The sequence below is a fragment of the Cygnus atratus genome, chromosome 1 (assembly GCF_013377495.2).
Source record: "Cygnus atratus isolate AKBS03 ecotype Queensland, Australia chromosome 1, CAtr_DNAZoo_HiC_assembly, whole genome shotgun sequence".
NCBI lineage: Eukaryota > Metazoa > Chordata > Aves > Anseriformes > Anatidae > Cygnus > Cygnus atratus.
Genome location: NC_066362.1, coordinates 82755453 through 82770809, shown reverse-complemented (window position 1 = coordinate 82770809; position 15357 = coordinate 82755453). Strand labels below are relative to the sequence as shown.

Sequence of the window (15357 nt, the reverse complement as noted above, 5' to 3'; positions counted from 1 at the left end):
ATGTGTAGATTCAGTGCTTTTCATGTGCAGAAGCACTTTATGTAGTTAATTAGAAGGCCTGCTGCCATCCTGAATGTTTGTACCCTTTCCCTAACTAATTTAATTTTTTTTCTGTCAGGTTGATGAACTTAAATTTCTTTATTTCAAGTCTATCTCAGAAATAAAGAGCCCCTTTTAAAGTTATGCAGCAAATACAAAGGGTTCACAAGTACATTGTCCAGAAGATGCCCTCACTAATAGATGTTAGTACAAGCAGTAAATGTTTAGACCTGCTACATTCTTTTCTGACACCAAGTAATTTAGTCTTTTATCAGGTTGCTACGCTGTTAAATTCCTTTTTTCTTAATGACTGCTAGTAGCAGTTAAGACAATAACTTTTTTAATTTTGCTGCACTTTCATTTTATACAAAATAAAAAGGCAAACAGCACTCAAACAGTAGCAACTGTGGTGGGGAAACAAGGAAAGCAAATGGAGGTGGGGGAGATGCTATATGGTCTAACCATGATAGATACACTCTACTTATAGTGAAATACTCCACTGAAATGATGTGCTAGATTAGTGTAACTTATTCACTATCTTCCATTGCTTTATTCTCCTGTTTTTAAGTTTTTCTTGAACAAATAGCTATGATTTCCTTGGCTATTGTTTCAAGATACGTACCATCTCTGAGTTTCTGATATTTCTTGCTCTCTTTAACTGAGCTGTCTCATGTAGTCCATCTTTTCAATAGTGTACAGATCATGAAAGAAGGTAGTACCTTGCCCAGCTCTTAGGAGAATATTGAATTTGGTTAGGTACAGTGTCAGTTTTGTAGCAATATCTTTCGTCATTTTCAGTACCGTATTGTTAGCACAGTTTAAGAGTTCAGTCCAGCATTATTCCAAGGTTATTTTCCAAGTCCTGCTGTGATTCTGATTCTTTTATGTTTGTCTCCTGGTTCTGAGCTGAATATGAAATTTAGTGGTTTAGCTTTTGAACGGGAAATTTAATTTACAGCTTGTCAGCTTGCTTACAAAATGGGTACCAGTGTAAAGGATTCTCCTAAATATATATGCAGCCTGCTCGTTTTTGTTCTTTGTTCACTTCTTTGTTCCCATGAAGCACGGAGATACACAAAAAACACTTCGAAAATGTAAATTCATAGCTGTCACTGCTGACCATATCCTCGGGGGCCTCCCAGGCAACACAGGCAGTGTGAGACAGCAGATGGTGGCTACACATGCAGGGTATCCATCCAGGAAACAGCACTTGCCATCCCTCAGCATCCATGTTCTTCGTCTGCCCACAGAACTGCAGTTTATTGCCAAAAGTTGAGTGTCTGCCTGTAGAAATACTAGGATTTTTCATATAAACCCTTTTATATTTGATCACATTACTTTTGTGCGTTTTCAGATATACCACTTGTTGCCTCTGTTTTGTGGTGAGTAGATATTCTGCGTGCTCTACATAAAAAGTTTGTGGTGAACCAGCTATCACAGACTTTGAAATGCGTCTGACTTTCAAAGTACTGAACTTCGGTCAATTCTGTGTAAAATGAGCAGTCTAAAGTGGCTGGGAGTCTTCTAGGCAGCAGGTTATAGCACAAGTAAGAACCATTATGTTCACCTGGATTTGCATCAAACTGTAATAATGATGGTATATGAAACAAGACAAAGTTTGCATACGTGAAAGTCTTTCAAAATACTGCATTCCAGATGAAGTGTTGGCATGAATCTTTTAGCTTTGGCAGCTGAGATTTGCTTCGGAGACTGTACATAAGCCAAGCTTTTTTTTCCTTGGTTAAATGGCAACTTTTTTCCTGGATTTTTTTAATGGAGTTTGACCTAAGTCTGAATAAGCCTACTCCATGTCTTAAAGTGAAGCATGTTTTGTAGCCTAGTTGTGGGGGCTAGTTAATTGGGGTGAGACTTACAGAACATTACTGCTAGACAAAAACAAATGGAAATACTGTATTTACACACAGTCTGTGGGACATGAGCCATTAGGCATGTGGAAGAAACCAGAGCTGAAACGTGCTTTGTGCCAGTCCTGGAAAGTGTCTCTGGTGTGTGCAACATGGATCGTTATGTATGGGAAAGAAGTTCCCCTTGTAGGGTGGCTGACATATTGGTAGGTTCCTGAACCACCAAGCCCCTTAAGTCACTTGTTTTCAATATCAAACACTGAACGCATCATTATGCGCTGTGCTTTACTCTATACTACCTAGCCCACTACTTGAACTAGGACATCTTTCTGAATTTTTCTAGAAAGTAAGGAACAGTGATTCAAGTCACTTTTCCTAATAGTTATTTTTATACTACTGGAAGCGGTGATGACAGTATCTATACCCAGGATAAAAAATCAACAAAGTGGTCAAAGTTGGCCCAACCGTTCTTTTGACTTTTTTAGACTTTTTTGTTGTCATTCGGTTGATAAAATGGGAGATTGTCTCTGTGGTTGTAGAAGTTGACAGTATGAATGATAGTGCCAATTTCTGTTAAGTGCTATAAAACAATGGACTTGCAGCGTCACAGTGATGTTTTTAGGTTTTATAGCAACTCTGAAATTTGTATCCTGGTTGACAGAATTAGTTTTTGTTTGTTTGTTTGTTTGTTTTAAGGCATGGAAATGAGAAATTTTTAACGATACCATAATAGCACAGAGGATAAAATCCATTCATAAGCTCAGGCTTCCCCCATAGTCCTTGGATATTTAGCTCTGCTTATTTTATTGGCCAAACAAACCTGTTACCAAGCATGAAAGTCCTAAGAATGGCTTTAATAATAAAAAGGACCAATTTATATATGAAGAAGTATTCTTTGGAATTTAAAAGTTGTAGAAATGAAATATATTTTAATGTATTTTACTTCTGTGTTGTTGGGGTTTTTTTGGTTTTTTTTTTAGCATATGACTTCACAGCTCCTTAATATTTTTAAATGCAGGTAACGAATTTGGGCATCCAGAATGGCTTGACTTCCCCAGAAAAGGGAATAACGAGAGCTATCACTATGCCAGAAGACAATTCAATCTTACTGATGATCATCTTCTTCGCTATAGATTCCTAAATGCATTTGATAGAGATATGAATAAATCGGAGGAAAGATTTGGCTGGCTTGCATCTCCCCCGGTAAGCTGTGTATACTAAATGATAAGTTTTTAGTCACTAGTTGTGTACGTGCTCAGAATAACAACAATATAAAATTTGCATGCAGAAATTTTAAACAGCACTTTATTATGCACTGTGTAATGCCCCACTATATATTTGAAGTTGTCAAAACATGTCACTGGAATATCTGCCTCGGATAATGGAAATCTGAAAGTCTCCTTTTAGTTTCCTAGCAAGCTCTTTTCCTATTAATTTTGCTATTTTTATTTAGTAAGTGCAGATTGGAAAAAACAGACTATAAAATAGTGTGTAATCCAATCCAAGGATTGCTTTGGAAAAGTGTAAATTGTTCAGACAATTTAATTTTATATAATTATTTTGTTACTGAGAAAACGCTTTACATAGAGTATAGTGTAAGTTATAGTCTCCTAGTTTTCAGCCTGTCACTTTTGTATTTGCCGTTTTATATAAACATAGCACTGTACTTTTTTATTATAGCAACTCAATTATCATTTCTCAGTGTTAAAATTATTTCATACTAGTCATAATCCACTTTGAAGATTTTTATTAAATATGCTTCTAGTTATTAATGGCTTTATAGAGCAAAGGTGGTGTATGTACACCAGTTCAAAGTGGTTTTTCAAAGCAATTTCTCACACATTAAAAAACAAAACAAAAACCATACTGCTTCATTTTCTAAATTACTAGCAGAAGCGATGCTGATTGTCATAACAAATAGATGGAAAATTTAATAAAAGAAATCCATTTTTTTGCTAAAGAGAAGTGTGATAAAAAGACCACGTTATTAATCTTTGCTGAGCAAGTTTTTTTCAGTTGCTCTATATACCTTGCATGCTTCTGCCTCTTTAACTTTAAATTCCCTTTTAAAAACTAAGCTGCACTTTAGTCACTAGAAGTTTTCTATTACATTACATAGGCACAACAATTAGTTTGCATAGTAATGCTCATATCTATACTGCTTAAATCTTGTACAATTTTACTTGAAATGATGGATTGCAGTAGTGTTTTTCTTATTTTCCATAACTCAATTAGAAATTAAATACTACATAGTAATGGGATTATTATTTTTTTCCTTCCTAGGCCTTTGTGAGTGAAAAGCATGAATCCAATAAGGTCATTGCATTTGAGAGAGCAGGTCTTGTTTTTATTTTCAACTTCCACCCACACCAAAGTTATGTGGACTACAGAGTGGGTGTTGAAACTCCAGGAAAATATCCTTTTCTTTACTGTTTCATTTGTACAGAGAAACATACTTAGTTACTTAAAAACTAATTTTCCAGTATGAATGCAAACTAGTTACAAGGTAAGAAAACACTTATTTGTCATTGGTACAGACTTTATGCTTACTTTACAGCAAAAACAACAATTACAAATTTGTTTTCTTCATGAGATCATTTTGTAGAACACAAGCAAAAATAGAGATTTAAAGACTACATTTGAAAGTCTCCCTTTAATTTTTTTTCTCTTTTTGCCCTTTTTCTCTTTTTGCCCTTCTCTCTCTCTCTCTTTTATATAAATAATGTTGTGACACAACAATCGAGAAACTTCTGCATTTTAAATAAGCAAGAGAAACTGACCACAGTAAGATGAGTCTGCACAGAGTCACACAGAAAAATGTATTAATTTAAACTTCCAGGAAGGTTGTACAATTTTTGTTTTATAACTGGGTAGACTGAGAATGTGTTTTTAGCTCAGCTGAGAAGCAGTAAATGATTACTCTTGAATAATTGGCTGGTTTTACTTTTTTGTCCAAATCCTTAGCATTGAGGGAGATTTTAAAAAAGTAATGTTAACTTGCTAGAGGGATTTAGTTTTCCCAATTTCAGTTTAAGTGTGTCGACAAACAAACTCTAGTCAGTCTTGCTGTGTCAGTTTAAATCACTGCAGCTCGTAACTTTTGGCCTACTTTCTTTTTATTTATTGGTAGATTCAGCAAACTTTTGCCATATTGCAGTTGCTTTAGTGCGATGTGGCACCCTATTACTAACTCCTGATCACTGCTGTATTTACCTGCTGAGCTCTGAAACGTAGCAGGGTTTAGAAACATTAGGTCAAACCCACCTTCTCCAGTACTTTCTTCTGCTGCCTCTATGGCCCTAAAGGAGTGCCTGGAAAATGTAGAGTGGAGTAGTAATCTGGATTAGTAAAATCTTAATCTGATGCTGTGAGATACACCAGTTCTTGACTGTCATAGTTGTCAGTTGTACACCTGTTTAAGTTGATGCTACTTTACTTCCTCTGCGTTGTGTAAAATGCTTTGAGTTCTGAAGATGGAAAAGGTGTAAGTTCGATTTTGATGACTACAGCACGTAATAATAGAATTAGCATGACTTTCTTGCTCTGGTATTACATAGATGCAATTAGAATCATAGACTATCCTGAGTTGGAAGGGACCCACAAGGATCATTGAGTCCAACTCCTGGCCCCACACAGGACCATAAAAAAATCAGACCGTGTGTCTGAGAGCATTGTCCATATGATTCTTAAATTTTGTCAGGCTCAGTGCTGTGACCACTGCCCTGGGGAGCCTGTCCCAGTGCCCAACCACCTTCTTGGGTGCAGAACCTTTCCCTAACACCCAGCCTGATTGTCCCCTGTCCCAGCTCCATGCCGTTACCTCGGGTCCTGTCGCTGTCCCCAGAGAGCAGAGCTCAGCGCCTGCCCCTCCGCTCCCCTCGTGAGGAAGCTGTAATTCAAAACATGTTGTTGTTTGCTTTCTGCCTTTCTTTGTCAAACATGCTTTTGAGGTTCAGTTCTCAGAAATTCTTGAGAAATAGTTCAAAAAAAAATCTTGCTTTCAAGGACTTGGTATAATTTTTCTGTCTTCTGTAAAATGTCGTGATCAGGCTTGTACTTAACTATTACATAAGTCTGTTTCCATAGCTTCATTTTCTGTTTTGTACTAAGTGAATTAAATACCCAGGCAGTATTTTTGTGCATGTAAGTAGATGTGCTGCACAGTTTCACAAAAATTCTACTCCTTAGCCCTTATAGCTAAGATGGAACTAAGCTGTGCTCAGGTACTTCTGAAGCTATTTGGTTTATTTTATGTTTAAGAAAATATTTTTATGACTAGTCTGACTAAATTAATACTTTATATAAGCAGTCTTTTTTTTTTTTTTTACCAGTGCTCTAAATTTTTCAGTCATTTCAGAAACATTTCATGTATCTATTTTACAGCACCAGAATCTTCTTTTTCCTTAGGCATTTACTGTTTTTATAGAATCCTGAATGTGTTGCTCCTGTTTCAGCTGAAAATGCTCTATAGTAGCTGTTGTGAAGCAAATTGCAAGATGTGCTCTTCACTGGTTTTGAAGGCCCAGCTGGGTTGGTCTGTGGCTAGTTCACTCTGAGCATTGAAACAGCTTTCTGTACTGTATCATGGCCAGCAGCACAGTCAATGCTAATTGATTTTTTTTTTTTTGATTTAAGTTGGAACTTGCTGGAAAATGTTTGTTATTCACTTAGTGGTAGATGACCAAATTTTTTTAGATCCTTATTCTGATTCACTGAAAATCATGTTAGAACTTAACAGCAGCTCAAGTGTGTTCAAAACAAGTATGTTGTTATAAAAGGCATACAGATGATGTCTCATATTTGCAGTTTAAAGCTTGTATTCATTTTAATGTGTTAGTCTCAGTACACTCTTGTCTTTTGTGTGTGTAGTATAATTTTATTTCCATCATTTATTATAGACAGTTTAAACGTAAAAAGTTTTTGTTAAAGCATAAAGATACATACTAACGTTTTCATTCACTGAGCTAGTTTTTTCTACTGCTAATGGAACTGCCAATTACAGACAGTGTACTTTTATTAAAGCTGTTTTGTCTCAGTAATTCCTCCCACCCCAATCAAATAGTGGATTTTGTGATTCTGTGTCCTCAGTGTGTTGTGTTAGCCACTTCCTCTGGTAGAGCACTGAGGGTTTTCAGTGCCATCGCTGCCACTGTGTTTCTGTCAAACACACACCGTTACCTCTGAGACATTTGTTCATTTAGTTAAGGAAGTGTTGTCCCCTTTTCTGTATTGTACTTCAAGAAGCAGTGAGCTTCTCGTAATTCAGTGTTTCTGCTTGGGAATCTCAAATATACAGTCTTCCCATCAATCACCTCAACAATCTTTCTGCTAGTCATTTTATTCTATGGCAGTTCAATGTATGAATGAGGGGAGTGAACTCTGGGAATAAGCTATTGCCGACTGGAGACAGGAACCTTGTCTTCATTCCAGTATCTGGGATTTTAAAGATCATTCCAAATAACATATGTTCTATCTCTAGCTAAATATCTGCCTACATACAAGTTCTGGTTCACAAAGCCAGCCTGAAAAGATTTTCAGGTTTCAAATCTGATTTCTTTTGCATGGCTTTCTCTCAAGTGGAGCACAACAATGTTTCCCATGCCAAGAGAACAAAAAGCATGCTCTCAGTTGGATAAGGAAAAAAAAAAACCTCTTTATAAAGACATTGTGATGCTAGAACTCAAAGTGTTTGTTTGAACAGGTGATTTAGTTGCCCCACAACTGTAGTTTTATCCCAACAGCAGATTTGAATGTATCTTCATCAGACTCTTCTGAAACAAAATTTGGGAAGTTACTCTGGTTTCTGTTGACCATTGAAATAATAAAAATCAAGATGTTTCACCTTAGACTGTTGACCATAAAAGGAGAAAATAACAAATGAGTAAAAAGGAAGAAACAAATTTAATGTAGGTCAAAATCTTTTGATTTGGATCATAAGTACCCTTTTTCCTTTGTTTTTCTCTTTGTCCTTTATAATAAATATCACATATCAATTAAGACCTCATTTTTATCTGGGAAGCTTGCTTATGATCTATTTCTAAATGTTCTCATCCAAGGCCTTTGCATGGAATGAAACATCAGGACATTTTTCTAAAAGAAGTGCTTCTGATTATGTGCGTCAAATAGGTAGCAGGGTACACTGTCCTATATTATACAATCTCACTTCTGTTTAGTGCCTGTTGCTAGCAAAGTCTGTGGGTAATAAGTTGTCCATAAATACCTTGAACATAACTGAACTTTTTGTTTCTGTTCTGTCTGGGTGAAAAACAGCAATTTTGCATCTGACAATTGCATTCTTCATATTTTTTTCATTGATAAACGAAGATGAAAGTATTCTGTTATCCCATTTCTCTGTATAAAAAGATTGTTCTTAGTCCAAGGAAAGCCTTGGAGTTGTGGAACTGCCATGACTGGATAGTATTACATCACTATATTACGGAACTGCTGAAATCTTAGTAATATCTCAGTTAAACCTGACATGCCTAATACTTTGGCATCAGAACTGAGTAGATGCAGATAGCCACTGAAATACTTCTCTGAAACTGAGTTCTAAAGCAGAATCATATTACAGAAGTTCTTTAAATATCATCTACTTAGCTTAGCAGTGGTAACTAACTGTATGTATAGTCTTAATTGACAGTAAATTTGAGGTATTGAGGATAACTAAAAATTGCTTCCCTTCTCAGAGGTGAGAAGTCAATATATGATATTTGTAATTCTGTTTGTAACAGCAAGCCTAAAACATCTGTATTCTTTTCATAACACCTCTGTTAGATCAAAAGGCAAAAGTTAATATGTGGGAGACAGTGCAGTTCAGGTTTGGATCTACTTATTTTCTGTGGTGCACATTACTTATTTTCTGTAGTGTAACCACATAAAGTGTTAGCGGTTAACAGTGGCTGACTTGAACTATTTCTGTAATTTTTTAATTCTGGTAAAAGTGAGCAAAAGAAGAAAAGGATGGCATGAAGGAGAGTGGCAGAACATGAATGAGGTTGAGGCTTCTTTCTGGTGCTTCATGAATGATTTGACTTTATTTTTAGAACTGGAAATTAAGGGTAGTTATCAACAACGCAAGTCCATAGGAAGTCCACTTTATATTCCACCTAACCAGAAGAGCTAAAAATTGTTGTCATGTCCTTTGGACATGCTGAAAGTCCTTTTTGATTAAGATTTTTAAACAATTAACCAAGAATAGCTGACTTGAACGGTATTTTTCATCAGTTATAGGCAAAAAAAAATTGTGAAATTTTCTTCTTGCAACTCAGTCTTTTATAGTAGTCAAACATTCATAGTATAGAAACAGTGCAGAACTGTCCAGAGGATTAGTTTTTAAATGAAACATATCCTAAAATTATTAACTACTGTTACCCTCCTATTCTACTTGCTTTTGGCATCCTTTCTTCTTTCCTGCCAACATCCAATGTTTATTATCATTTTTCTTTAAATATGTTGGGGTGTTTTTAACATTGAATTGCTTTCCTTCTAATTCTTGTCCCGCAATTAGAGCTGTGGATTTTGTGTGTAGCTTTGTAACATTCAACCTGAGATTTTAAGAAAATATATATTCTATAAATAAGAAATGTTGTCACGTGACCTTAAATCTTCAGGACAACTTTTCTCCACTTCTGAAAGCAATTCTTTATTCTTCCTTTGGAACTTAAACATGAAGTAGAAGTACTTAAGAACATGAGTTTATTGCTACCATTTTGGTTTTGTTTTAAGAAGTCGGTGGATTTTGAATTTGATACTCTGAGAGGCAATTTACTGAATAAGGCTTAAGAGCTAACTGCTATAATGCATTGATTCAAATGTTTTTATTAAAAAGTTTGTCTGAATGATACTGGGAACTGTGAGAAATGTGATGATCTTTACATCAGCCCATACCTAGGTTTGTTTCATGGATTGGATTAATCAAAGTAGTGTATGTAACTCTTGTTATTACATTTGTCTATATTAAGTCATAGAATCGTAGAATATCCCGAGTTGGAAGGGACCCATAAGGATCATCAGGTCCAACTCCTGGCACCACACAGGTCTGCCCAAAGTTTATACCATGTGACTAAGTGCACAGTCAAATCGCTTTTTAAATTCAGACAGGCTTGGTGCAGTGACTACTTCACTGGGGAGCCTGTTCCAGTGTGCAACCGCCCTCTCGGTGAAGAACCTCTTCCTGATGTCCAGTCTAAACTTCCCCTGCCTCAGCTTAACACCGTTCCCACGGGTCCTGTCACTGGTGTTTACACTGAATAGGTCACCTGCCTCTCCACTCCCTCTCGCGAGGAAGTTGTAGACTGCGATGAGGTCCCCCCCTCAGCCTCCTCTTCTCCAGGCTGAACAGGCCCAGTGACCTCAGCCGCTCCTCGTATGTCTTCCCCTCTAGGCCCTTCACCATCTTCGTTGCCCTCCTCTGGACACTCTCCAACAGTTTAATGTCCTTTTTGTACTGTGGTGCCCAGAACTGCACACAGTACTCGAGGTGAGGCTGCACCAGTGCAGAGTAGAGCGGGACAATCACCTCCCTCGACCGACTAGCGATGCCGTGCTTGATGCACCCCAGGATACGGTTGGCCCTCCTGGCTGCCAGGGCACACTGCTGGCTCATATTCAACTTGCTGTCAACCACAACCCCCAGATCCCTCTCTGCGGGGCTGCTCTCCAGCATCTCATCGCCTAGTCTGTACGTATAGCCAGGGTTGCCCCGTCCCAGGTGCAGGACCCAGCACTTGCCTTTGTTAAACTTCATGTGGTTGGTGATCGCCCAGCTCTCCAATCTGTCCAGATCTCTCTGCAAGGCCTTTCCACCCTCATCAGAGTCCACAACTCCTCCAAGTTTGGTGTCGTCGGCAAATTTGCTCAAAACACCTTCTAGTCATACATCCAAATCATTTCTAAAAACATTGAAGAGGACTGGCCCTAAAATGGAGCCTTGAGGGACCCCACTAGTGACCATCTGCCAGCCAGAGATGTGGCCCCATTTACCACAACCCTTTGAGCCCTGCCCATCAGCCAATTGCTCACCCATCGTATGATGTTTTTGTTTAGCTGTATGCTGGACATTTTGTCCAGTAGGATCCTATGGGAAACCGTGTCAAAATCTTTGCTGAAGTCCAAAAAGGTCACATCAGCTGGTTTCCCTTGATCAACTAAATGGATGATCTTATCATAAAAAGAAATCAAATTTGTTAGGCAGGACCTACCCCTCATGAACCCATGTTGGCTGGGACCAGTGACTGCATTGTCCCCCAGGTGCGCTTCAGTAACTTCAAGGATCATCCTCTCCATAATTTTACCAGGCGCTGACGTGAGACTGACAGGCCTGTAATTGCTAGGGTCTTCTTTCTTACCCTTCTTGAAAATTGGCACAATATTTGCCAGCTTCCAGTTTACTGGGACCTCTCCAGATTCCCAAGATCATTGAAAAATAATTGAGAGAGGTTCCGCGATGACATCAGCCAGCTCTTTAAGCACCCTGGGATGAATTCCATTCGGACCCATGGACTTGTATGGATCCAGGTGGAGCAGCAAATCCCACACACGTTCAGGGTCGGTTGGGAGTTTGTCATTCCCACTGTCATGGTCCTCCAGCTCAGGGCACCCTGGGTCCCGAAGCCCATCATCAGTGTTGAAGACAAAGGTGAAGAATGCATTAAACATCTCTGCTTTGCCTACATCATTGTCTGTGAGGAGACCTTCCCTATCTACTAGTGGACCTAAGTTTTCTTTGGTTCTCCTTTTTCTGTTCACATATCTAAAAAAACCTTTTTTATTGTCTCCCACAGACATGGCCAGCTTCAACTCTAGTTGGGCTTTGGCCCTGCGAATTTTCTCCCTACAAACACGAACAGTGAATGGCTTTGACATATTTCTGACATATTTCTTCATATATTCTAATAGTACTTATCATAACATTGTTGCCATGTATAGCTTCTCAGATTTCTTATCAGGTACATTAAACCATACAGAGCTTCCTGCCTCTCCGGCCTATGTTTTTGTAGGCATTCCTCTATTCTTATCTCATTGAAGACGTCATCCTTCTTTCATCTGTTCCTTATTTGTAGGCTGTTGGCATAGCAAACGTTGTTGTACTTTTTTAAGAGGAGTAATAGTAGACTTTACAGTACTTCTGGTCCTGCTTAATTTGGAAGGTCTTTCTGAACAGGCAGCTTTATGAAGAGTCTCAGCCAACTTGGAGTCAGTTTTTCTTCTCTTTTATACAATTGTCTTCTCCGTTGATTTATTTCCCTTGAAAGTGGGTTGCTTCAGTCTACATCTTGTTCTCCTAAGATCATGTATCCTAATGTGAGACGTTCAGGTACGGAGACCTTAACTGTGTATGTGAGTATAAAAGTCTGTATATGTTGTGAGCAGTATCGAGTTTTTACTAGCTTATCTCTGTCTTGACATTTTATGTTGTCATATACTGCTAAAATGCAAGTAGGGAGATTTCATAGTGGGAAGAAATGGTTACCTCGTTACAAATATCGCCATTTTTATATGGCGTAATGTATCCAAAGCACTGCGAAGTTACAATGAATGAATATCAAAGAGTCACTTATGGTTGGCATGAATTTACAGGTAATATATTCAAAGTCAGAGTTGTCAATATGTGAATACCTAACTGAGGCCTGAAATATCACAAATATTGTCATTAAAATGCTGCAAAAATATACTTTTTTTAAAAAGTTAACACTGGCTCTCTGACATTTGCAACCTGCACGGAGAGCTTCTAATGAGCAAATAAGGTCACTTGAATGAGTCACTGGAGTGTGATTGCTGAAGGCGAAGATGCTACTTTGCAGGCTGCTTTGAAGTACAGTTATGTAACTGTCCCTGCCTATTAGAATTCAGGGTGTATACAGCAAATGAAGACAAAGGACTTAATTTAAAATCAGCCAAATGCCAAATTCTATCAAGGTAGTTCATACATTAAGGTTAATATGTGTGAATAAGAAATATAGCCTACTAATGCACCTTGAAAAATTTTGATCTGTGTAGAAAAAGGCATGGGTTTCCATTGCCATGAATCTGTGTTACTATCAGGGTAGCATATGCTATTTCCAAAATACAGTTTCATTATGTGAAGGAAAAAAGAAAACATTTCTATGCTGATACTGGAATTCTACTTCATAAATTATGCTCTTTCAGAAGCCTTTTCATGAGAAACAGGCAGCTTGAGCTAACAATTTTTTTCTGCCTAATTTGCTTCAGTTTGGAGATAGACAAATAATCAACATCTAGGTCAGCTGTCTCTAGTTCTGATTGTAGATAAAATTTTGAATGTTAACAGGGAAGCCATTCATAAGTTTCTGCTTTTGTTTTTTTTAATACTGTCTAGACATTTTTGTGGGGTAGTGGTGATTCCAAGGTCTGTCTGCGGTAAGATCTTTTTTCCTCTATTCAGAAGGAAAATGGTTGAAAGGAAGCAGAAGAGGAAAGGAGCTATGATTTGTTTTCCATTTAAGTTAACCACCATAATTTCAAAATAACTTCGCCACTTTTGTAGTAGGACCTATTCCAGTATGTTACTGTCTCTGCTATTATAATGTTTTTCTTATTTTTTTAACTGAAATGTCTTACCGCAATTTAAGCACTGTTTATTATTGGTCCTGTTTTTAATAGAAGAGAGAGATCCTTTATGTTTTGATGACACTGATGTCACTTTTTTGAATTTCTCTTGTTGAAGTTATTCAGCCATTCTCTGGAATTAGCTTTCCTTGAAGCTCAATGCCAAAAACAAGTCAAGGTTCTGACAGTTTATCAAATTCATGGTCTTGAATAACTCAAGTCCTGTGTGGTGTTTGTGCCAGGGCATGTTCTATTTGTAATTCATATGTTATTTTTCTGTACCTCCTAACCGTTTACTTCTTCTCATCTTGCACTATTCCCCACAGTTAAATAATAATTATTCCTACCTGTATAGCATTTGCATTTATCCCAGCTGAACTTCCCCTCTTTAACCTGGGACCATTTCTTGACTTTACGGTAGCCTGCTTGAAGCAGCTGTATATTTTGCCATCTGCAAAATACTAATAGATTTGTAACAGAAGTATCATTAACATGTACAAAATATAAGAATGGAAAAGTGTTTGTGAAAGTACTGACATGAGCAACAAATTAAGGGTTATCAGAATGGCCTGCATTGATAATGGAGAATGCTGTTCCCTGCAGTAAAACAAAGGAATCCGTTTTCCTTTCAAGACAAGAAGGTAGGTACTCGTGAGTGTCACCATCTCTGTTGTGGCACAGATGACTTGTCAGAAGACCCTACATCCTAAACAACAGTGGGATGAAAACAGGATATAACGTATGCTATTCATTTTCCTATTAGTACAGTATGGATCAGATACATTGCAAGTAAACAAGGCTAAGCAGACAGTGAAGTAAATCAGCATTTTTTCATCATGATTGCCAACTGATGTGGATTTAAATACATCCATATATCCATATTTACATTTGGTTGCCGCAAAAAGCATCCATATTTGGTTGAAGCAAAAAGGTACAGTACTTTTTCCCTCCACTTCAGTACTGTGCCATAAGATAACTTCTAAATGGTTTCAAATACCCTCTAAATATCTGGAGTTGAAGTTCACCAGGCCGAGGTGCTTAATTTAATTTGAAAATTTGTCTAAAAGCTCTCTAATATGCTCTTTCTCAATTGCAGGTTGACACCTTAGTCTTCTCCAAAATTGGGAGTGTGTGGAGAGGAGGAACAAAGGTACCCTATACCTTGAAATTAATTGCTAGTTACCTGATTTTCTGTTGAAATTCAAGAACTGTTAAAAGCAAAAAACAAAAAGACCTAAATACTGTAGGCGCTTTACAGTCCTCTGGAAGCTTCACTTTTCTTCATCTTTTCTGTGTACATGGTGCATTTAAAAATGAGTTCTTGTTTTCCTTAGTGTATGTTACTAGCATATCATTTTGTTCCTTTAACTTCCTTATTATTACCTTGGTATTATTTCTTCCTAGCCTGAAAATCTGGTTTCTGCTTTCTTTATACTTCTTCCTGGGATTTGAGGTGAATGAGAAGTTCTTTGTTTAGCCATATTGATCTGTGACTATATTTCTCATTTTGTGTGCAAGTTAGTAATTCATAAATTATGCTTGTGTCCATAGCTTTTCTTTTACAAAATCAATTTCTTCAAGAAATTGCAGGTCTTCAGTCAGTATCTTTAACAATCCAACTTTATTATAATGATTTACAGTTATACAGCTGTTAATGCACCTGGGTTTCCTTCTTATTTTGTTTCTCGTCTTCACTTTTTGGCAGGCTATGTTCTTTTACGTCGAGTGGTAACATTTTGGCAATGAAAATTGTTGCCAGGAGAGCTTATCTGTTCTTGCTTTCTGTAGGGTAAATATTTTCCTTTGGCCCTGATTCATTGTTATTGCCTTTGACTTCTCAAACCAGCTAGTACTTTTGTACATGACAGTCCAGTTTTGTTTTCAT

The 15357-nt window shown here is 37.4% G+C and overlaps 1 protein-coding gene across 2 annotated transcripts in view; it reads left to right on the top strand.

Moving 5' to 3' along the window:
* Positions 1-15357, top strand: part of GBE1 (1,4-alpha-glucan branching enzyme 1) — a 174200-nt gene that overhangs the window by 140793 nt on the left and 18050 nt on the right. For both annotated transcript variants that reach the window (XM_035541127.2, XM_035541126.2), the window contains exons 13-14: positions 2923-3107; positions 4188-4318. In XM_035541127.2, coding sequence (XP_035397020.1) covers positions 2923-3107; positions 4188-4318 — 316 coding nt within the window. The remainder of the gene's footprint in view (positions 1-2922; positions 3108-4187; positions 4319-15357) is intronic.